Genomic DNA, 25238 nt, shown 5'->3' on the forward strand with positions numbered 1-25238 from the left:
TTGTATGCAAAAAACTCTGCTGCTTACATTTTGAAATATGTAATTCTATAAAGATGGTGTAAATGAGTTTTTTTAAAGCACTGCTAGATTTCAATGTTAGTAGCAGATTGACATTTTTATTCAATAACGTGCATATTAACAAAGGCTTAGTTTGATCATCAATTTTAGTAGTTGTCTTGTTGACTTCTGAAACTTAATTGTGCATGCCTAGCTTGTCTCCGGACCTTCAGTGCGCATGTCTGGTTACTAAAGTTCAAGATTCTGTAAGCATAGGCTGCTGTGTGGAAGATCAGACATGAGCATTGACACCCTTCCGTTTTGACCAAAGACAGTTCAGTCGTACTTTGGTTCAACTCTAGTTACTATAGTTGATGATCAGACCAGGCCTATGGGAAAACTTGTTCTGTTTGACACCCTGTGTTGTGACTCATGTTAATCTGTGTTGCAGATTTCTCTTGGCCTTGAGGTCAAGGCTGGAAGATCTCTATCCAGAGACGGCAAAGAATGTGAACAACAGCCAGATCAACAGCATGGTGCACATCCATTATCCCAACAGTAAAGTTTTCACCGAGCACACCTACCTCATCATCACCTACGTGTTTCTTCTCATGTATATATACTTCTCTGTCAGTAAGTATTGTGAAGAACTGAAAAATAACTGTGTCTGTCTTATTCAAACCTTACATGTACAGTGTATGTGTATTATACAGATGTAGAAAAAAAATGGGAGAGGACTACATTACAGATGATCTTCCGTATCTCAAAAACACTGATATCTTAACATCGATATCGCAAACACTGATATCTTGAAAAACCAATATCTCAAACACCGAAATCTCAACACCGATATCTCAAACATTGATATCTCAAACAGTGATATCTCAAATACCATGGATATGTCGAATTGCTGTGGAAATCCCAACCACTTATTCTTTAAGTACTTTACCCTCGATATCTCGAATCCTCCGGTATCTCAGAAGTTTTTCTCTGACCCATTTGAGTTTGAAATAACGAGGTTTAACTGTATTATTGCAGTTAGTATCTGAATACAGGTGACTCCTGATAACTTAAAGTTCAAGGGGCCTTGATAAACTTATCATGTGACGTTGTATACTGTTCACATCACAATCTTACCGTATAAGCAGAATTTTTAGGGAAGATTTAATTTTGGCATTATTAGCGAGAGTGATGAGATCACGACAAAATATCACTAACAATTTATTCCGTATTCAATTTGGAGGTAACAGTCACCTTTCCTGGAATTTCACTAGAATTAGCTCTTGCTATATACATATACCCATTTAAATTACTCGTTGACTATCTGTGTCTAGTAAAAAATTCCACTTTCAGTATTCAGTATTCAAAACCTGTATGTGTTATACAAATGTTTATATCAAACTACACGTGACTTTTATAAACTTGATAACACTTTGAGAGATCAAGAGTTCAAGAGAAGGTTGAATTGAATCTGGAAATTAAAGGTATGAGTATTAAGGTTTAGATTTTATAGTTAACAGACATGTATATTGACAACTTTATCATTAAAATATTAATTATTTTTCCCAAAGTTGCTGTTGCATTGCCAAATCAAGGGAACTTTTCAAAATTACTCAGCATCGTACAACTCTCTGGTCATTGTTAGAATTGTACAATAAATGATTAATTATCAACCCCAAAGCAAAGCCTGTATGGATGGTTGACCAACTAATTTAACAATAAATTACGTGTATCTATCCCAGAAAGAAGCGCTGATGTTGTGTCATTTGTAAACACCTAATCAACACACCCAAGCTAGTTCCAGACATTAACTGTTATCTAGGCCAGGTCCAAGCAGAAATAATTATGTTTGATTGATAGTATGTATACGCTAACACCACTTAAAACTATCAAGCTTAAACAGTGAAATACAATGTTATACAGGACCCAAATTCACTTTTAGAGATCAAGAACTTTGAGATACCAGAAGTTCGAGAGATTAAGAGTAAATTTGTGTCGTTTTTTAGAATGTAACGGTCAGCAGTGTTTGATCACTGATGGCCGGTTTGCTCAGTTGGTAGAGCACCTGACTAAAGATTCATGGGCCTGGGTTCGAATCCCGGTCGATTCCGTTGCAGTTTCTCCCTTCCTGTTACACTTGTTGCTGTAGACCAGCCCCTGGAACTGACAGGGGATAGAGATATGGGGTTGATGTCTTCAGGTCTGAAGGCATTAAGGAGGGAGGAATGTAGTGGTCGGCTGGGTTTGATCGCCAATAGCTGAGATTCATGGGGCCGGGATCGAATCCCAGTCTGGTCCGTTGCATTTTCTCTCTTCCTGTAATACAAGAGTCAGAATAGAGTTGAGACCTTGATTTTACTTTGAGAGATGAAGGACTTTGAGAGATCAAAGCTTGAGCAAGTAAAAAGATTTTGAAACATCATCAGCTTTGATGTACAGTATATGGTTTATGAGTCCAAGTACAGATAAAATTCTTTTTAATGTTGGGTTAACATTCAAAAACTGCAGTTGAATCATGAACTGTTTTGAACTAGTGCAACAGCTACATGTAGATTGCTAAGTTTGCTGCACGAATTTTAAACACAAAGTACAGCGTAACATCACTTGATTGTATTGTCGTTTATTCAGAAGATGTAAAATGAAATATCCAGATGTAAACGAATGTGTATCTTTTTGACAGGGAAGATTGAAATGGTGAAGTCCAAATGGGGACTGGCTCTCAGTGCAGTCGTTACCGTGGTGACCTCGCTTCTGATGTCCGTCAGTTTCTGTTCATTGTTTGGACTGACTCCCACACTTAATGGAGGGTTAGTTTGTTTTATGATTTATACAAAAACATGTCATGAGCCTTGTTCATATAACAAGGAATTGTGATTGCTGTATCTCACTTGCAACTCAACAACTGACATTCAAGTGCTTGCTGACCATTAGAAATACCTTAATTAAGCATTGTAAACATAAAAAATATGAAAAATAAATTTCAAAAATTTTCAGTTCAAATTTTGTTCATGCCCCTTTAAAACATTTATTTAACTTTAGTTTGGATATTTCTACACAAAATCAACTTTTCTATGATGTGCTGTCTAGCTAGATTATAAAAGCTGTAAATATGAAATTATCTATGTTGTGAAAAATTGTAATATTGCTAAAAGGTACCAGAAAAGGACAATTATGAATGATGAATACAAACCAGTCGAGTCCTGTAGAGGGAGCATGTTAACACTTAGGATGGTATTATTTTAGTAAGGCGATGATTTACCTAGACAAAGCATATATTATACAGAATTGATCTTTTTTTCAGTGAGATTTTTCCATACTTGGTTGTGTTCGTGGGTCTGGAGAATGTGCTGGTTATTACAAAATCGGTTGTATCAACACCACTGGACCAGGATGTTAGATTCAGAATCGCACAAGGTAAACAACTGGTGATAGAGCTCGCGTGGATTTAATTCTAAATTGCTGGTGGTGTTCAGGAACTTTATATGTTGACTGCCAAAAGTTGAAAATTCTCGAACTTTAACTCTAGATAATGGGAACTAAAGTGCAGCTTTTGCTTCTTCACTCTAAGCATAATTATATAGAATATTAGAAAAAGTACCAATGTGAATTGAAGCCCTTATTTGAAGCAGTTTTACTTAACCTTCCCCCACCCACAAACACACACATGTAAACAATTGAAGGTTTTTAAGTTATCTTTTGAGAGAGAGAGAGAGAGAGAGAGAGAGAATGTTCTATTAGGTAATTACTGAACTAGTGGTATGCGTTTCATTCACCGAATACTAATTCACATTCAAAACATGAATTATCCGCATTACTCATTAGCATTATTAGATAATGAATTTTAAGAATATTTTTAATGAAAAAATTAAGAAGGAAATTAAAATGAAAATGTTTAAAACCAGGTTTTCTCAGAAACATATATGGTGTTTGGTATCATTGTAATTCTCTCAAAAAGCTGATAAAATAATATGCATATTATGATGGTTTATTTTGCTTATGGCTGATTTTCACGGTATCAGGACAACTCGTCCCCAAGACAACTCGCCCTCAAGACAACTCGCCCCCTCATCGGGACAACTCGCCCCTAAGACAACTCGCCCTCAAGACAACTCGCCCCCTCTTCGGGACAACTCGCCCCCTCTCTTGAGATATCTCGCTCCTTCATATCATACATATAATACATGTTTACACTTGTTATTTTTGGTCTAAATTCAAGAGGTCTTTTAGCAAAAATTAATGAATTTCTTATAGATAGTATATACATCACAGACAATAAGACGTGTTCACATAAACACCGAACTTCGTGTCTTTTTATGCAAGACGAAAGATTTTAGTGAAAATCCAGTGTTTGGGTTCAGTAAATTCATCATCACTTTTATGTACATGTACATGTAAAATATATAATTTCAGCGGAAACAAGTTATAGCGTTTGGTATAAGGAGAGCATTAGCTTGGTCTACAGCTGACGTAGTATAATTATCAATAATCTGCATCTGTTGTTAAATCTAATTGTTTGATTTCCCCCAAGCTGTTAAAATTTACTTCAAACGTTATGAGGTACTCATCATCAGAGTTCTTTACACTTTACACTTTGAAATCGCCGCATAAAAAGAATAACCCCGCGTAAAAAGAATCACTTCAATTAGTAAAGCAAAGCCGTTATACAATTTCTAAAATGGGAAGTTTATTATTTTTCAACGGGAATTAGTTGAGAAACGCATTAAAAGATTATTACATGTATCAGAATATTCATGCTTCACCTTTACACTTATGTACATTTTATACTATATCGATAAAAAAACCCACACACCCCCAAACCCCAAAATTTTCTCAGTATTGGAGACATTTCATCAATTACCCGAAGATCAGTAAATAAAATTTTCCTTGCCAATTGATTTATGAAAAATATAACTTTTTCTGAAATGCAATAATCAAATCTGTGTATAATTCTATTAGAATTTACCATTCGTGTTAAAGTATGAAATAAAAAGACGTATCTTTATAAGGTTAAAAGTGTAAATAACACACACACACACACACACACAAAATAAAAATAAAATGTGATAATATATTTATATATAATATTGGGGGCGAGTTGTCTCAAGAGAAGGGGGCGACTTGTCCTAAGAGAGGGCGAGTTGTCCTAAGAGGGGGCGACTTGTCTTGAGGGCTAGTTGTCTTGGGGGCGAGTTGTCCAGCATTCATTTTCACACCTACTGCAAGAAGACCAATCGAAACCACATATAAACCAGCACTACAGAACTGTCAGTTTGTACCTTGTGTGTTTATTGACATAATTTTATACTTGATAAAAGCTATTTGAATGCTTACGAATTAAAGAAACATAAACATCGCATCATTTAGTACATGTATCAGTAAATATCAACATTTCTTAGCACCAACGATACATAATTTATTAGTACCAACAGTAAAAATATCAGTAATCTTGAGAGATTAGCAGCATTTACAACACAATAACTGTAGACAGCACACAGTCACTTCCCGTCCGATGGTGCGTGTACTCTAGGTAATTGCAAGTCCCACCTACAGTGTATGTGCTTTTTCCACAGACAACCCTACAATAAAAATGAAACGCCTTTAATTGGTAGTTCAGAGCTTTTGAAACATTGGTATTGTTAAAAAAAAGGGATTGTTTTGGACACATAGTGTTAAATGGAGGGCTTTCGGATTCAAGGTTGGCACAAAAATCGCAACTTCAAAAGGCACAAACTTTTTTCTAGGCCCATGCTAAAGCTTGGACTTTTGGTCCATGGTGCCCCCATGTTTTTGGGGGGAATACTTGTGGCCTGTACTGTACATGTAATTGTTTTGATTAGATAAAGTGCTGTATAAATGTACAATAATGATAATTTTCTCCATGCCATAAGATTCCTAAAATATAAAGAAATTCTTACCATGGTATTTTCTCTTAGGAATAAGTCGTGAGGGATGGTCAATCACAAAGAACCTGGCAACAGAGCTCATCATTGTTGTGGGAGGCTTCTTCACCTTTGTACCGGCTATTCAGGTAAAATACCTGTCAGGTATGATATAGAGTGTATGTACACAGGTATGGAAAAAAAAAATGACGACAGTATACACCTGTATGTGTACCATCTTCATCGCAGTAATGCCTCATCCTCGCATGATAACCCATTTCTTTGCCTGGGCTTATCTACATGTATGTGTATAGGCACAAAGGATCATTAATGTATCTTAGATCTTTACAAACATCTACGAATGCAAAAGGTTTTTAAAAAGGTCGTGGAAATTTAAGAAGCACGTGTTGAGGTGATCCCAGTCTGCAGAAAATGTGCTAATCCACATACTTCAGGTCACGTATTTTCTGAGATTTTATTTTTGCGAGGATATGTTGTTGTATATATTCACGAGACATAACTTTTGCGAATCATTTTTTTAAGTCTCATTGATGATATTTTGTAAGGCTTTATTCACAAGAACTAAATTTTTACAAAAGGCTAGTGTTACAAAATTACTTGTAAATAACATTCTTGTGAATAAAATTTTACTTTAAAAGCATAAAAAGTTAGTCTGATAATGTTAGCACATGATTACTGTGAGTTTTATTATGTTAGTATATGTTTACAGGAATTTGCCCTGTTTGGTAACGTTAGTATATGTTTACAGGAATTTGCCCTGTTTGGTAACGTTAGTATATGTTTACAGGAATTTGCCCTGTTTGGTAATGTTAGTATATGTTTACAGGAATTTGCCCTGTTTGGTAACGTTAGTATATGTTTACAGGAATTTGCCCTGTTTGGTAATGTTAGTATATGTTTACAGGAATTTGCCCTGTTTGGTAATGTTAGTATATGTTTACAGGAATTTGCCCTGTTTGCCATGGTAGGGCTGCTGACGGATTTCTTCCTACAGCATGTGTTCTTTCTCACTACTCTGTCCATTGACATCAGAAGAATGGAGGTAAGAGGACATCAGTACTAACTACATAACAAGACTCTTCTGTTCGACGATTTCTAACTACTTAGCAAGTCTTCTGTTCGACGATTTCTAAATACTTAACAAGTCTTCTGTTCAACGATTTCTAACTACTTAACAAGTTTTCTGTTCAACGATTTCTAACTACTTAACAAGTCTTCTGTTCGACGATTTCTAACTACTTAACAAGTCTTCTTTTCGACGATTTCTAACTACTTAATTAATAAATCTTCTGTTCAATGATTTATAAATACTGTACTTATATAAATACTTAATAAGTCTTCTGTTTGACAATTTCTAACTACATTACAAAATCTTTACAAGCATTTACAAAAATAATCGGGTTAAATTTTAGTAGAATTTAGAAATTTCATAAATTTCATCTCTTCAAATGTGTACTCCAAATAGCTATCATGGTGTTCTGGACGAGGTGCTTATTATGTAAATTATTTACGAATTATGCATGAATGATTTGAATTACTGTAATTTACTTTTATATACCCCACAACAAACCTGGATATGGGGGGGGGGGGGGGTCATGCTAGACTGTACACATACATGTACTTTATACACAGACTCACCAGGGGAGAACTTCAGGGTCCAGTGGTCAGTAAAATCTGGAAATAGGAAAAATGTCTTCGGGTTACAAGTTATTTCCCTGAGTTCACAATACATGACTATCAGTGTAAGACATCTTTCACCATCCACCATCTTAATATCTGTTTCATTTCATATTGTGCTTGTCTGGGGGTTTGTCAGTTCTACTCACTGCGACAATCACACTTTGGCACTTTCTGCATTTACCTGAGTTAATCTTTGATTGTTTTATTTGGTGTAAATAGGAAATTTTATTGTACTAATGTGTCCATGTACATACATTTATAGAAATAGCTTCAATAATCATGAATCTTATTTGATAGTGATAAGGTGCTTTATTTTAACTGCACTTTTATTATGTCTCCTCTTCTAGGGGGGTGACATGTTGTTTTTGTACTCATTGTCATTCTGTCTGTCTATCACAAAATGTTGTGAATACTTCTCCTGTATGGCTTTAATATCGGATAGACTTGAAACTCTGTACAATGCTTCATAGCCATTTGTAGATGTGCATATTGTCAAGACAGGAGGATCCAGTTATTTTCCTAAAAGTTTTAGTGGATCTAAGAGGGGTGGAGAATGTAAAATAGCTTGTGAACACTTCTCCGATATTGCTTATCCGATAGACTTGAAACTTTGTACAATTGCTTCATTGCCATTTGTAGATGTGCATATTGTTTGGACAGGAGGATCCAATAGTTATCCTTAAAGTGATAGTGGATTGAATTTGTACAATACTTCATTATCATTTAAAATCATGTTCACATTGTTATGACCCAGGGATCTAATATTTTCCTACAATTTACAGTGGATCAAAGAGGAGTGGAAGGTATAAAATGGCTTGTAATGCTTCTCCTTTTTGGTGTATTGGATAACCTTGAAACTTTTTACAGTGCTTCAACATTACAATTTAATGATGTACATATTATTGGGACCTAAGGATCCAATTGTTATGTCTCCCCTCTTCCAGGGGGAGACTTTGTTTTTGTATTTGTTGTCATTCCCTCTGTCTGTCCTAAAATCTTGTGAACTCTTCTCCTCCTGTATGGCTTTAATATCGGATAGACTTGAAATTTTTTGTAATGTTTTATTGTCATTTGCAGATGTGTATATTGTTGGGACAGGAGGATCCAATTGTTATTCTGAAAGCTATAGTGGAAAATAGCTTGTGAACACTTCTCCATCTATATATCTTTTCGGATAGCCTTGAAATTTTGTACAATACTTCATTATCATTTCATGATGTTCACATTGTTCGGACCCATAAGTCTAATATGTTCCTACAATTTACAGTGGGTCAAAGAGAAGTGATTTTTAGCTTTGTTTCATGTACAAGAGTATGTTCACTTCCCTACTGGTACTTCAGCATAACAGTCATTAGTTTTGTATCATATACAACTGTTACTATAACATTGGTCACATTGATGTTGAATTTTTTCTCCATCTTTTTCCTCAATGTACAAAGTACCATTCATAAGATAGCTGGGGAGACATTTGCTTTTAACATTTCACTGTAGACTAAAACAAATTCGTAAAAACAAATTCGTAAAGTTAATGCTACTTTAACCACAAATATAAACTGGTGGGAGCTACTGTAACTGCAGATATAAAGTATCGGTAGCCACTGTAACCGCAAATATAAAATAGTGGAAGCCACTGTAACCGCAAATGTAAACTAGTGGTAGCCACTGTAACTACAAATATAAACTTTACTGTAACCTCAAATACAAACTGGTGGGAGCTACTGTAACTGCAGATATAAAGTATCGGTAGCCACTGTAACCGCAAATATAAAATAGTGGTAGCCACTGTAACCGCAAATATAAACTAGTGGTAGTCACTGCAACCACAAATATAAACTAGTGGTAGTCACTGCAACCACAAATATAAACTAGTGGTAGTCACTGCAACCACAAATATAAACTAGTGGTAGTCACTGCAACCACAAATATAAACTAGTGGTAGTCACTGCAACCACAAATATAAACTAGTGGTAGTCACTGTAACCACAAATATAAACTGGTGGTAGCTACTGTAACCACAAATATAAACTAGTGGTAGCATATGGATTGAACATCAAAACCATGAAAATAAAATTGTAAAATTAACCAATGTAGACCAGAAATTGTGAAAATGATGCAGAGTGAATTAAAAACCATATACACAATTTGAGAGAGATTGCAAAGAGGTACATACAAGATGTGGATTTTGAAGTCCACCAAATCTGATTCAGTAGCTCAAAGAAAAAGTCAATAAACCCTGAAGCTGGTAACAATACTGAATATCACACATTTGATGTATTTCAACACATGCTGTAGTCATTAACATTTTGGGGGGTTGGGGGGTTATTTCTTCATGGTATTGGATGTAGCCAAGAATTAAGGAGAACAGACACTATAATAAGAAAGATGGGTCTTCAGCTACAGAACTCTACAAACTTATCAATTTTCCTCAAACCACAAAAATCCCATGATTCTGCAGTTCTGGTATATGATGTTTTGTTTTAGCTGTCAGATCTTCACAAGAATATAAGGACCTCCGTGTCAGAGGGGCAGCTGGGTTATCCCCCAGGGTCCAAGGTCATCGAACCCCTGGTCCTGTGTCCAGTGCGAGGCTTCATGTCTGCCTCAAGTGTGGAAGTCACTGATAAAGCTAGTCAGAAGAAACACCGCCGGACATCTTCTAATGTCTCCCTCGGCCCGCCGTCATCGCTGGCAGACACCAGTCGAATGTCGAGACGCTTACGGCTTATCGATTTCCTGGCTGATACCCGAGTTATCCAGAGATTCATCATGGTATGACATTGAGCATATCCGCGTGGAATATTTAATGCATATTTTAGAGTACATAATTATGGTTTTGTAATTTCAATAATGCCTGTACAAATGTATCTGATTCAACAATTTCAATATCGTTTAATAAGTTTTTGATATCTTTTTATGACTTGTAGTCTTAGGGGGCTTTAACTGTTGATTAAAGAGAAAACAGAATTAAAAATTTTGAGCTATGATTAAAATTCTGGAATAAAACAAAGAAAAATGAATCTTAGATTAAAATAGTATTACCTTTATTCAAATTTTATGAAAATGATTTCAAAATTTCTCTGCATTGAATATTTATTTTATATAAATTGATTGTAAATGCCCAATATTTTTTCAAACAAAAGAAACTCTATGTCAGAATTACTATAAAGTATTGCAGGCTGTGTAGATTTTAATGTCTGTGGTAATATTTGTGTAATGTAAACTGTATTTGCTAAAAATAATTTTAGTAATAATGGTCGAATATGACTTTGGAGGCTAACACCTTAGTTCATTAATACAGTCATGTCCAATCATTATATTGATTGAAGTGCTGCAAATAGAAAACAAAAAAATCCAGCTAAACAAGAGATTACAAATAGATATTTAAATAGATTGTGTTTGCTTTTTAAGCCAGCAGACAAAGGCAACTGCAACATTTTTGTGTATTTTCCAGTTCTGCACTGTGGTATGGATTGGACTAATCGTGTACAAGAGTGGAGTCTTAGAACATTTCTCTAACCCCAACGCACAAAATGCAACCCAGGATTCCACTCAGCAGGCAGTACCACCTGCTGAAGAACTCTCCCGTGTTGGAAGTAGAGAAGGACAGAGCACTGTTAGACAGTCTAGTAGATCGTGGTGGTTTCAGGGTGAGTTGGTGGATCCAGAGGGAGCGGTGAAACACCGGGAAGTGGAACTCTGGCAGGACTTGTCATACAAACATTGGCCCACATTGTTCGGATACTACAACATCAGTTTATATGGAAAGTAAGCAATGTAGAAAGAGCAAGAGTATGTCACTATAGTATAATAGAATTGATATGCAGGTAACTCTCAGGAGGACAATAAAATTTCAAGAGTGATAGTGTATAAAAGTTTAAAAATTAGTGCTTCGACTGATCGGTTTCGAGTTTTACATGAAATGGATAATAACTTTTACTGTCTGCAGCTCTCTGCAAAATATTGGCCAGGGACAGACCAGAGAGCTACAGATCCACCCCTTATAAAAACCAGAGAGCTACAGATCCACCCTTTATAAAAACCAGAGAGCTACAGATCCACCCCTTATAAAAACCAGAGAGCTACAGATCCACCCCTTATAAAAACCAGAGAGCTACAGATCCACCCCTTATAAAAACCAGAGAGCTACAGATCCACCCCTTATAAAAACCAGAGAGCTACAGATCTACCCCTTAAACCTTCAATTTACGATGTAGAAAGAGATGCACATGGTTGAGGCCTTATATCATTTTATTCTTGCATTGTCATCTCAAAAAATTAATCTAAAAAAATTCCTAACATATTTTCCCACTATGCTTGTGTTGAAACATACCTTCAGATATTCATTAAGCCCCATGCGACCTGAAACTCACAGCTTCAAATGATTTTGTTTGTTAATGTAGCCATATTAGGTTATATTGAAATGTTCAATGTGGGGTCCTTTCTGGTTCGGCAGTTTTCTGGTTCATATCTTTGTTCTCTTTCAGATTCATATCCATATTACCCAGTCTCCATCTCTCTGTCATTGTGGACCCAAATGAAGCTATTTCCCTACGGCACCCTAGTGAAAATGCAGGGAAAACACCTCAGCAGATTAAAAAGGAAATCGAACAGATATCTCAGGAGCAGATGTCGGAGGCCAAACGAGTGGAGTCAGATGTTCTTCCCGATGACAGCATTAAAGGACTGCTTGATTCACTGCCAAATTATGTTTATGATTCAGACCATCTTAGAAAGTTGTATGACCCTGAAGAACTGAAAAAGCTGTACCCCAAATCTCAGAGAGAACTCGTCTCCACTCTTCTCTTGGTGCTGTTTAGTGCTATATGTCTCTCCTACTTTGCACTGGCATTGTATCACTGTATCTGTCCCAAAAACTATGCCAGGTGGCGCTCACGTTGGTTCAGAGGTCAGCACAGGAAACGGGAGAAGACTGGCGAGTATTACAAGCAGATCAAGGAATCTGTTCCAAAAGTCCTTAAAGGCCACCTTCAGGTAAATATGTAGATGTTCTACAAACTCTTCAGGTAAATCATACAGATGTACCACAAACTTTTCATATGCAATAAAACAAGTCTTAGAGGATATTTCACAGCTTCCAAGCTAAGAACCCGATTATGCCCAATGTATGAAATCTTCACTTGGAATCACTATACAAGGAAATTATCATTTTGTCTTATATGTGTATCCACTACCTGTATCTGTAGGGATGGAAACCGATTTTTGCAAACACTTAACTTTTAGACTTAAGACATATTATCATGCACTTGGAATTTTTTGTAGGAGATAGAATGCGTGGCAACAGACGGGCAGTACATTATCAGTGCCTGCCTGGGCGGTCAGCTGAGGGTGTGGGACTCAATCACAGGGGATTGTGTCACGGTCATCCACAGAAAGGGGTCAGTAAATCTCCAGACTTTAATATCAAAGAACAGTCAAACCTTATTATCTCAAACTCGATGAGACTGAGAAAAAACTTCAAGATATTCGAGATATCAAGGGTAAAATACTTAAACAATAGGTGGTTGGGACTTCCGAATCACTTTGACATATCCATGGTATTCAAGATATCAGTGTTTGAGATACTGAAGTTCATATGTATCAACTTTTCAGTTTGCATGTACATACACTGAACACATATTTTTATGCCCCTGTAATTGGGAGATTCAGGGGCTTATAGTTTTTGGTCTTTCCACTCTGTCTGTCTGCAAAAACCTAAAACTTTGGCCATAACTTTTGAATGGATGGTGATAAGGCATTCCTTGTGAGAAGACCTTTATTTTGGTACCAAAATGTTTTACCTTGTGACCTTAATCTTGGGATTTGACCATCTTTTGAAAAATTTTAACCTTGGCCATTGTCAACTTTACTGCTGTATGAGGGCATCATTGTTTCGCAAACACATCTCGTCAGTTTTAAAACAAAAAAAAACAAACTGGTATATGCTGTATAAATTTTCCATTTTCAAAATACTAGGTGTGTGTAAAATATATTTTCTTTTATTTTGATAATAATATAGATAAAATATATATGAAGTAGATTCTTATACACTACATATACATGTATGTATATCTTTTAGAGCCACACCCCCTGTGAAGAGGAAACCTTGTTTGGGAAGGAACATCAATGACAGTGATGCTGATTTATATGCAGAATACCATGGTAATGGTAGTCATAGTAACAGCAGTGACCCAGAGGAAGGTGACTGCCAAATTGCTTACCACAGACAGAAGACAGACAGCCAAGGGCTTGCAATGCAAGGGAAGAAACTCTTCCAGAATCAGCCCAATCTGTCGGGTACAATTCACACAAATTTCTTCCAGGCTCCTCCTTCTCCAGTCAGCCATACCTCCCCCACCTCCCTGGATCCACCAACACTTTTTACCCCGGGAAGTTCTCCTTTATCAAGCACTTCATTGAGTCAGTTGACTTCTGACTCGTTTGATTTTCAGTCACGATTTCAGCCTCTTTTTGACGAGCACACTCAGTACTTGACAGAGAACCCCCTGGAGGAGGATGTTTTCCCAGATGTAAGGTCGAGAAGCTGGAGTGCTGGTGAGTTTGTATGAATCATTTGTACGTTTATAGGTAAGGTCGAGAAGCTGGAGTGCTGGTGAGTTTGTATGAATCATTTGTACGTTTATACGTAAGGTCGAGAAGCTGGAGTGCTGGTGAGTTTGTATGAATCATTTGTACGTTTATATTGGAGTGCTGGTGAGTTTGTATGAATCATTTGTATGTTTATACGTAAGGTCGAGAAGCTGGAGTGCTGGTGAGTTTGTATGAATCATTTGTACGTTTATATTGGAGTGCTGGTGAGTTTGTATGAATCATTTGTATGTTTAATTTAGATACGGTAAATTCCACATTATATTTATTATGCACAATTGAGTGAGAAGCACTACTCACAAAATAAAATTACTCGCAAATATTTCTGTACAGCTGTGCTTCTGAAATACATTCAAGTAAAAACTCTTGTTCAACAAACCGTACATGAATTTATGTTCTCCTTATTTGACGTCTATGATTGATTTCGCGATATTGAGTACTCGCATAAAAATTTCGGAAGATACAGTATATTGATATATGTGTATTTAAACCAAAGTGCAGACTCATTCTTTCAGTAAGACTGATGAAAGTACTACAGATGAAGTAGTGGAACATTTCTCATAATGCATATTTTGGTTTTTTTGGTTTATCTATTGATATTAATCTATTTCAATGTTGACTGACAACCAGCTTGTTCCCAAAGAGACAAATGAATTGACACAACATTATCTTGACTTGGATACAGTTGTTATGGTTATTCTATGGTTTATTTGTCCAGGTGACAACCCTCTCACTACTGAGCATGATGCTGCATTGTTTGACTCCGGCTTTGAGGGGAATAATGCCCCCGCTATCTGGTGCCTCGCCTGCTGCCAGGGTTTGATAGTCACTGGCTGTGGAAACGGCAGGATAGAGGTATTGCACTTACAGAGTAGCTTCCCTTGACAGATAGATTTCTACTGTTTCATAATGAATGATTGTATTGATGAACTGCCCTTGACAGATAGATTTCTACTGTTTCATAATGAATGATTGTAATGATGAACTGCCCTTGACAGATAGATTTCTACTGTTTCATGATGAATGATTTTATTGATTTTCCAATTTTTGTAGTTTTGGGAAAGCACAAGCGGCAACTTGAAATATATTTATGGTGAGAACCAGACTGGAGTTACTGCCCTTTGCATAGTCAATAAAAGGCAAGTATGTGTGTGTAGGGGGTGGGTATATATTGAGCTATAAAGACAAAAATTGCTCTGTGTTTGGTTTCTGACAAACTGCACTTGATGGGACAGAGATGAACTGTTTTGAATGATTTGGTTTTCTTTCTTACAGAGATGAAAGTGTGTGGTTTTCATTGATACAGAGATGAAGTGTTTTGAATGATTTAGTGTGATTTTCATTGATACAGAGATGAAGTGTTTTGAATGATTTAGTGTGATTTTCATTGATACAGAGATGAAGTGTTTTGAATGATTTCGTGTGATTTTCATTGATACAAAGATGAAGTGTTTTGAATGATTTCGTTTTCATTCTTACAGAGTGGTGGCAGCCAGACTTGATGGTTCCCTAGACTTCTTAGAAATTGAAACATTCCATAATCCTATTTTTACATCACCCATTCCGTCCACATCATCACATATTAAAGGTGAGTCACCACGTTGTCACATCATCACATATTAAAGGTGAGTCACCACGTCCACATCATCACATAGTAAAGGTGAGTCACCACGTTGTCACATCATCACATAGTAAAGGTGAGTCACCACATCATCACATAGTAAGGGTGAGTCACCACGTCATCACATATTAAAGGTGAGTCACCACGTTGTCACATCATCACATATTAAAGATGAGTCACCACGTTGTCACATCATCACATATTAAAGGTGAGTCACCACATCATCACATATTAAAGGTGAGTCACCACGTTGTCACATCATCACATAGTAAAGGTAAGTCACCACGTTGTCACATCATCACATAGTAAAGGTGAGTCACCACGTTGTCACATCATCACATATTAAAAGTGAGTCACCACGTTGTCATGTTCTGACTTTTATTTACTTGTAGAGAATATCAGGGGTAACAGTACTTCTGTTTCTCTCAGTAAATAAACTCCATGTAAAGAAATCTTTCGAAATTTTACATGCTGTCTAGTTGAAAACATGTGAAAAATATCTCGTGATCATTTTTGATAGAGAATCATCATATACGTTCTTAAAATATGTAGTGCTCTTATTTACATGTATGTCTACCGAAAGTCCATATAAGTGTAAATGTACCATGATAAAGCTGTCATATTTACAGCCTAAGTATTTGTACAGATTTAATGTCTTTCACACTATAATGAATACTGTAGAGTAGGCTTTTTATGTGGAGTAATAATTTTAGCTTATCTTATCAGTTTGGTATCATGCCAACAAATTTTGAATAGCTAAATTTGTACCCAAAATGTGTCTGCATTTATAATACGTGTTATCGTAAGAAAGATAACTCTGCATCACAATTGTTCTTATGTCAAGGGTGCATGTAGCATTCTTCAGCTTGGGAGGTAAATAAACTACTGGACTAATTTTTATGTCAGTTCTATCTGATGACAGTGAAAAGTTTAACAGATAATTAACAGAGATTGCACTGCTTATCATTTTATGTTTTGGACCACCGGTTGCAGTTGCTCAATGAGCCAAGCAGTTTTGAGTCCCACTCGTGCTATGGCCACATCAAACATAGGTAGTGAATTCTCTGTCGCCAAACACTGTACATTTAGAAGAGAGTATCATGGGACTTTTGGATACGACCTTAAAAAGGTTCTGTGCTGTGGCCCTGGCTCTAAGCATAGGTCTAATTTTGTGATGAAAAATGCTGGACAGAACATAAGACTAAGAGACAAACAACCATTTTCGCAAAAATATATTCCTCAAAAATGTGTATACCTAGAGATAGAAAATTGCTAAAATTTACAAATGAAAAAAACCAAAAAAACTCTATAAGATTAAATCAGCATTCAAGGTAGATTTGTATGGAAATTTACAGGGCATGTGAGGCATCATAGTCAACATAAAGTAGTTGTCATGGAGTCACTGAAGAAATGGGAGGAGATATTGCATGTTACCTTGGTGAAATATGTCAAAGCTCACCAACAGCCAATCATGAGTCTGAAATGTGAAGGAGGGCGTGTCATTTCTGCCAGTCAGGACCACTCTTTAAAGGTACCTTTACTTGTAGCAATTTTTTTACCATTACTTGTACATTTTTATACCCCCAGAATTGAAGTTTCATCCCACAAATTTCAAACCACAACAAAATACACAATTTATACAATTAGCCAATGTACGGAAACCATATAATCAAAATTACATCCCAACTGTAAAATCTCCACGATCCTCAAAATTACATCCCAACTGTAAAATCTCCACAATCCTCAAAATTACATTCCAACTGTAAACTCTCCCCTATCCTCAAAATTACATTCCAACTGTAAAATCTCCACAATCCTCAAAATTACATCCCAACTGTAAACTTTCCCCTATCCTCAAAATTACATTCCAATTGTAAACTCTCCCCTATCCTCAAAATTACATTCCAACTGTAAAATCTTCACAGTCCTCAAAATTACATTCCAACTGTAAAATCTCCACAATCCTCAAAATTACATTCCAACTGTAAAATCTCCACTATCCCCAAAATTACATTCCAACTGTAAACTCTCCACAATCCTCAAAATTACATCCCAACTGTAAACTCTCCACAATCCTCAAAATTACATTCCAACTGTAAACTCTCCCCTATCCTCAAAATTACATTCCAACTGTAAAATTTCCCCTATCCTCAAAATTACATTCCAACTGTAAAATCTCCACAATCCTCAAAATTACATCCCAACTGTAAACTCTCCACAATCCTCAAAATTACATTCCAACTGTAAACTCTCCCCTATCCTCAAAATTACATTCCAACTGTAAAATTTCCCCTATCCTCAAAATTACATTCCAACTGTAAAATCTCCACAATCCTCAAAATTACATCCCAACTGTAAAATTTTCACAATCCTAAAAATTGCATTCTGACTGTAAAATCTCCCCTATCCTCAAAATTACATTCCAACTGTAAAATATCCGCAATCCTCAAAATTACATTCCAACTGTAAAATCTCCCCTATTCTCAAAATTACATTCCAACTGTAAAATCTCCACAATCCTCAAAATTACATCCCAACTGTAAAATCTCCACAATCCTCAAAATTACATTCCAACTGTAAAATCTCCACAAACCTCAAAATTACATTCCAACTGTAAACTCTCCCCTATCCTCAAAATTACATTCCAACTGTAAAATCTCCACAATCCTCAAAATTACATTCCAACTGTAAAATCTCCCCTATTCTCAAAATTACATTCCAACTGTAAAATCTCCCCAATCCTCAAAATTACATTCCAACTGTAAAATCTCCCCTATCCTCAAAATTACATTCCAATTGTAAAATCTCCACAATCCTCAAAATTACATTCCAACTGTAAAATCTCCACAATCCTCAAAATTACATCCCAACTGTAAAATCTCCCCTATCCCCATCGAATTTAAATGATACTTACCATTGTACTGTTTCAGATTCTTGCACATAATTTTGTCTTCTAAAACAATGTTTCAATGTATAACTGATTTTTTTTTTTTTTTTTTCATTTTGGCCCCAAGTATCAACCTTGTGTTTCTAAATCATACCATTATTAAATGTATTGCTACGGATCTTCTCAAGTAATTTTGTCTTCTAAAACAGCAATTTAAGCACAACTCATCTTATTTTGTTTCGGCTTTCAGTTTTCAAATCATATTATTCTATTTTTTCCATATTCTTTCATGTAATTTTTTTTTTCCAAAACAGTAATTCTGACATTGAAATTTAATTCGTTTAGTGGTAAATATAATTTCTTATTGGGCTCAAGATGGGTGTGACTGATCAATAAAGGATGTTCACTCCTCCTGAGCACCTGATCCCACCTCTGGTGTGTCCAGTGGTGCGTGCAGAGGAAGCGACAGGTCGTCCCTAGAATTTATCCAATTGTTCACGCTTTGGTCATATTGGTGTTTTGTGTATATACATATCTGTGAGTGTGTTTAATAGGTGTTTCGTCTGGAGGACTGCTGGTGCTTGTACACATTGTATGGTCATACAACAAAAATTACAGCGCTTCATGCTGACAAGGTTTGTTACATCTCCTCGTACTGCTGATTTGTTCACCATCTATATCTGTTCTACAAAATCTGGACACAATGTTATTTATGTATATACAACATTTATTTTATTACTTTGATATTTATAAAAATTCAGTGGAATAGTCATCTCTGATGAAATAGAATGCACATTGTGTATTTGATTATTAAAACCAGTCAGGATATTTGTTCCCATCAAAGTATTTGTGATAAAATTGATTGGAAGAAGGAATTTTTCTACGAATGTTTCACCAGATTTTTTTTTTTTTTAATTAAAGTCACCACCATTTAACGTGGCTAGCGGTGATGCAGAGGGAACCACCAGACTCTGGGATCTCCATACAGGCACCTGCCTCCACAAGGTCAAAGTTCATGAGGCTGCAGTGGTGGCCTTGACCTGTACCATTAAATACGTTATCAGTTCCGGACTGGATGACAGACTCTGTTTGTGGGACAGAAAGAGAGGAACACTCGTTCATGAACTGGAAATGGTAACCTACCCTCTGCATTATGATGTGGTCCTCAATCAGTATCTAACTTCATGTAGACTGTGTTCATGAAGAAAATCTTACAATATACAAAATTTTCAAGTTGATCACACAACTGATCTGCTTGCTTTCTTGATTGTTATATAACTGGCTCACTGAAGTGATAAATACTATTTAATTCACTTTAGACTACTTGTTACATGCTGTTTAATTCACCAAAGAACAGAGACTAGATATTTGTATTGTTCTTTCTTTCAGGATCCTTGTGGAAATAACTGTATGTCACTGTTGACCTCTCACCTTTTAGTGTTGGGAGGTCAAGGTTATATCCAATTGATTGACCTTGACAAAGGTGAGATCTTAAGAAGAGTGAGTGTTGGATCCTCGGACAAGTCGGCATTTGTGAATCAGATCCATGTTGTACAGAACACGGTGATAGTTTGCGATTATGCAAGCGAGATGAAAGTGATTCAGTTCCCCACTGTGTTAGAGAAGTCAGACTGATAATGAAAAAATAACTGATGTTGTAATCTTCCATTGGATATCAATGGAAATGAAGAAGGAACCGCCCAAGTCTGGCAACTGTGAAAGATTTCTGATCTCATGTGATATACCATCTGTTTATGGTATATCATAGAAAATTGTATGGTATTCTGTTTTCCTTTCTGTATAGTGTCACACCTTGTAATGCTTAATTAAAAATTTTTGGGCAATTATAGCATAGATTTATTACGGATGTTCTTTACAGAATGAACCATTTTGATTAGCAGTGATACCTGTTTGTAAGAGATGGTGAGAGATATAAATCTTTGTGTGTGCAGATGAAATACAATATCTACAGTTTTGTTGTGGTATACCTATCAATTGAACAATGTTTTAAGCACTGTCGTCTTTATATTCTGTAAGCTGAACAATGTTTGTTTTAAGCACTGTCGTCTTTATATTCTGTAAGCTGAACAATGTTTGTTTTAAGCACTGTCATCTTTATATTCTATAATTCTGTAAGCTGAACAATGTTTATTTTAAGCACTGTTGTCTCTATATTGTATAAATCTGTAAGCTGAACAAATGGCAGCTGTCTTGAAAATTTTATTTTTTTAATACTATGCTTTTTTTGACGCAGCATTAATCCATAGTCTTTGACAAATAGATTGTTACCATGTTGTTTGATAAGGTGTGTGCTGTATATCACATGTTCTTTGTGAAAACTCAATTTTTTGCAGAAATTCTTAAGATTTCTGAAGTGCAAAAATGAGGTTTTGTGAATGATTTTGCATATATATACACAAATATGTGTAGGTAGTGATGAACAAATTGTGAAAATCATTTGTCTCCGACACTCGTAAGTTGTACATGCAGCAAGGAAAGATGTCAGAAAATAATTCCGTGAAATAGGGATGTACAGTGTGGATTGTAGTAGACATGTAGTTTGGTGTTCAATTTTCAGTCATAAACGGCGATAGGGGAGAAAATATTTTGTATTTTGCATACTAGGGATTTTCAAAAACGGTTTTAGCAGCGTGTGTGTGTGTGTCCCTGTCAATTACCCGGTGCTAAACTGACAAAAGTGGATTGTGAAGTGCTCAAGACTTTCTTTAACATTTGAATTATTAGTTGTGAAATACTGTGTTTAAATTAATTGTTAGATAGAAAACAGCTTATTTATTTTACAGTCGTGAGAATCCACATGATCCTATTCCTCATAAATTTATGTTTGTTTTGATTAAAGACTATACGTGTACATATCAATAGTATAAGACTACCTATGTTTGTCATGATAAGTTATAGCTGTTTTACATAATCTGGATTTCATGGAAAAACTGTATATGTGCAGTCTGAAAGTATTTAATATGAGCTATCAGAATTCCTAAAATTTTGAAATCCAATTGCTCTGGGATAAAATGGATGAGGGATGAATTTGTACTAGATATATATTTTTGTATTTTCAATTACATTAGGTTCAGTTACATGTACACCCATGCATAGGCATAAATCATTATCTATTGTGTGATAAATACCTTTCTAGGAGACTGCTGTGTACATATATTTAATTTATTTTCACATAAATTATCCCCTTTTACAAAATGCAGCAACATTAGGGGAAAGATCAAAAGTTCAATGTCTGACAAAAAACTTAATTCACATAGGTTTCACCCTTAAAACTAAATATGATTGTTGAAACTAATCGATTGACAAATAAAAACATACATTCAAGTATACATTAAATAACACTGTATACCTTCTCTACTGTCCATTCACTAATGAAAGTGTACATTAAAACGATCAAATGCTCATTGAAATATAATTATATTATTATGTGGTTTTTAAGAGTCACTTGTCTTTTTTTTTTCCAATTCAAAAGTGTAATCTTCATCAGATAATAGGAAGTCACTGGAGTATTTAATATCTCCCCCCCCCCCCCCCCCCCACTCTCTCTCTCTCTTCTAAATATTTGAATTTCGATTTTTATCAGACATCAATCTTTTGATCTCTCCTCTAGGGGCATTTGTTTACATAAGGGAAATTTGTTTATCCTATGTACATTGGTTGTCTCCCTTGTTGAAGGGAAATTCATTTTTGCTATGTACATTTGGTTAATTGTCTCTCTTGTAGAAGGGAAATTCATTTTTCCTTTGTACATTGGTTGTCTCCCTTGTAGAAGGGAAAATCGTTTTCCTATGTACATTGGTTGTCTCCCTTGTAGAAGGGAAAATCGTTTTTCCTATGTACATGTGCTTGTCTTCCTTCTAGAAGGGAAATTCATTTGTCCAGCAGACCTGTCTATTTCACTCCCACCTAGAAATGTACGGTACAATTACGCAGTTGATTGTTCGTGACATTTAAAACAGACAATCGATGTCCATACTCCATCAATAAATATCATACACACAATGCACCATGTTTTATTTTGATGTAAATTATTTCTCCCACGATATATACCGGGATGTAATTTTTATTGACTTCAGTGTAAAGAAGCAGCAGAAGTATTCTGTAGATCACTTCTTTTTTTTTCACAAGACCTGAATTTTGTGAGGATACAATGAGTGAGTAATGAGTCATAACTTCACAAATCATTATTTATTTTAAATCTTCTATATTTTGTGAATGACATTCTAGAAGATGCACAACTCTATTTTTAGGTCATCTGAGTCACATATTATGTCTTTGTCCACCGTTGTGTGTCCTTTGTCGTGTGTTGGTCTTAAACTTTTGGATATTTTCAGCTTCTACTCAGGAACGGCTGATCCAATTTCAACCAAATTTGGTACATGTATATAACATCTATAGGTAAAGGGACACAAATTTGTTTTTAATTTCATGGACTCTGAGGGGTGCGTGACCAAACCTTCAAAATTGATGTAATTTTCAAAACTCTTCTTTACCTCTGGACATCCAAGCACATGATAATAATATAAGCAATGAGTTTTTATTAAAACGGTGAAATTCATGACCCCAGGGTTCAGGGGTCATGACCCCAAGGTGTACTTATGTTGGATGGGTCATATGGAAAATGTTTTATATCTCAAAAAATATCTTTACTGCTGGAAATTAAGCTGACACACTGTATCAATATAGTTAGGAATTGGCCAGGATGGGACTTATTTGATCAATGAAAACACAATATATTTTATTAGAAAATCTTGACAACTGGACATTAAGCAGTCAAACTTCGATTATCATGCACGATGAGCCCGCTTTGAAAACTATGAATTAATTTGCCAGTTTAAAACTCATAATGAAATCTCATTTTTGCAGGGGTGATAAAACTTACTCTAGCCTCTAGCTATAAAAGAATTCTAAATAATCAGTTGTAAATGATAGTTATACCAAATATATTCATCATCTAGTACAATTAAAGTATAAAGATGAAGCAGTATAAAAAACGCACGGGTAACGGTGATTTGTAAAGACCCCCAAAAAGTGCATGCGTAGGTGACCGTTACGGGACTCATATTGACATAATATTATCTGAATGATACACAATATACATTGTATTAAATTGTGGTCACTGTTGCTGGCAATGCGGGTTCAGAATAAAGCTTTCTATTGTTTAGAGAGCTTTCAAATTGGTGCAAAAATATGAGTTGATTCTAAATCTGTTTTGTGCATAATGTATATATATTATATATATATATACACACACACACACACACACATACATGTAAGTGCATGTACGAAGTCCAATTTCGATCTCGTCCATAAAGGTCATAGGAAGTGTGATTTTGAATTTACATACAGTCATTGAAAAGATGAAGTGCTTAATTATGTTATACATGTATGTTGGGCTTTATTATGGAAAAGTGCTTGCATTTTATTATGTTCCTTACAATCTCTGAGAAATGAAATTTGATTGCTTTTAATAAAAATTATGTATAATTTATTGATGTATTCCTGTTTACTTTAATAACGGATCTTGAAGTCTTTGACGTGTGGATTTTTGGTGATGGTATTGTACATTTGAAGTCTTTGACTTGAGGATTTCTGTTGATCATATCGTACGTTTGAAGGCTTTTGACTTGAGGATTTTTGGTGATGGTATTGTACATTTGAAGTCTTTGACTTGAGGATTTTTGGTGAATGTATCGTACATTTGAAGTCTTTGACTTGAGGATGTTTGATGATTGTATCGTACATTTGAAGTCTTTAACTTGATGATTTTTGGTGAATGTATCGTACATTTGAAGTCTTTGACTTGATGAATTTTTATGATCGTATCGTACATTTGAAGTCTTTGACTTGAGGATTTTTCATGATCATAGCATACATTTTACAAGTTGCACTGGAGTAGAGGTGTGTTTTGTTGCTTATGGAATTTTAATGGAAAAGTCATGAAACTTGGAATTGAAAAATCTGTACGAAAATGTCTATTGTTCGATTTGTGAAAATTTTTACTCGAAGTCTACAGTTTGGTATTACTTGAGAGTGAAATTAGAACTCGAAAACTTTACCCAAAGGGTACCATTATAGCATTCTGAGAGTCAGAGAAATTATGTTGGGTTTTTTTTTTAGTCAAACCCATGTGCAATAACAGCATTTTTAGGTCACCTGAATCACTCGGGTGACTTTTTAGCTCACCTGAGCTAAAAGCTCAAGTGAGCTATTCTGATCACCCGTATTCCGGCGTCTGTCCATCTGTCCGTCTGTAAACTTTTAACATTTTTGACTTCTTCTCAAAAACCACTGGGCCAATTTCAACCAAAGTTGGCACAAAACATCATTAGGTAAAGGGAATTCTAAATTATTAAAATAAAGGGCCAGACCACCTTGCAAGGGGAGATAATCAAGAAAATGTAAAAATAGAGTAGGGTCATTAAAAAATCTTCTTAAGAACCACTGGGCCAGAAAAGATGAAATTTATAGATAAGCTTTATTAGGTAGTGCAGATTCTAAATTGTTAAAATCATGGCCCCCGGGG

At 35.6% G+C, this 25238-nt stretch overlaps 1 protein-coding gene across 1 annotated transcript in view; it reads left to right on the plus strand.

Moving 5' to 3' along the window:
• Window positions 1-24203, plus strand: part of LOC125665620 (sterol regulatory element-binding protein cleavage-activating protein-like) — a 34261-nt gene extending 10058 nt beyond the window's left edge. Inside the window, exons 8-24 of the mRNA XM_048898360.2 lie at window positions 449-630; window positions 2678-2804; window positions 3299-3411; window positions 5931-6025; window positions 6841-6939; window positions 10059-10346; window positions 11029-11342; window positions 12062-12569; window positions 12858-12973; window positions 13654-14129; window positions 14902-15038; window positions 15237-15322; window positions 15665-15771; window positions 17160-17335; window positions 19246-19326; window positions 19613-19825; window positions 20081-24203. Coding sequence (XP_048754317.2) covers window positions 449-630; window positions 2678-2804; window positions 3299-3411; window positions 5931-6025; window positions 6841-6939; window positions 10059-10346; window positions 11029-11342; window positions 12062-12569; window positions 12858-12973; window positions 13654-14129; window positions 14902-15038; window positions 15237-15322; window positions 15665-15771; window positions 17160-17335; window positions 19246-19326; window positions 19613-19825; window positions 20081-20326 — 3364 coding nt within the window. The 3' untranslated portion in view covers window positions 20327-24203. The remainder of the gene's footprint in view (window positions 1-448; window positions 631-2677; window positions 2805-3298; window positions 3412-5930; window positions 6026-6840; window positions 6940-10058; window positions 10347-11028; window positions 11343-12061; window positions 12570-12857; window positions 12974-13653; window positions 14130-14901; window positions 15039-15236; window positions 15323-15664; window positions 15772-17159; window positions 17336-19245; window positions 19327-19612; window positions 19826-20080) is intronic.
• The last annotated feature ends 1035 nt before the right edge of the window (window positions 24204-25238 follow it).

The sequence above is a fragment of the Ostrea edulis genome, chromosome 10 (assembly GCF_947568905.1).
Source record: "Ostrea edulis chromosome 10, xbOstEdul1.1, whole genome shotgun sequence".
NCBI classification, from domain to species: Eukaryota; Metazoa; Mollusca; class Bivalvia; order Ostreida; family Ostreidae; genus Ostrea; species Ostrea edulis.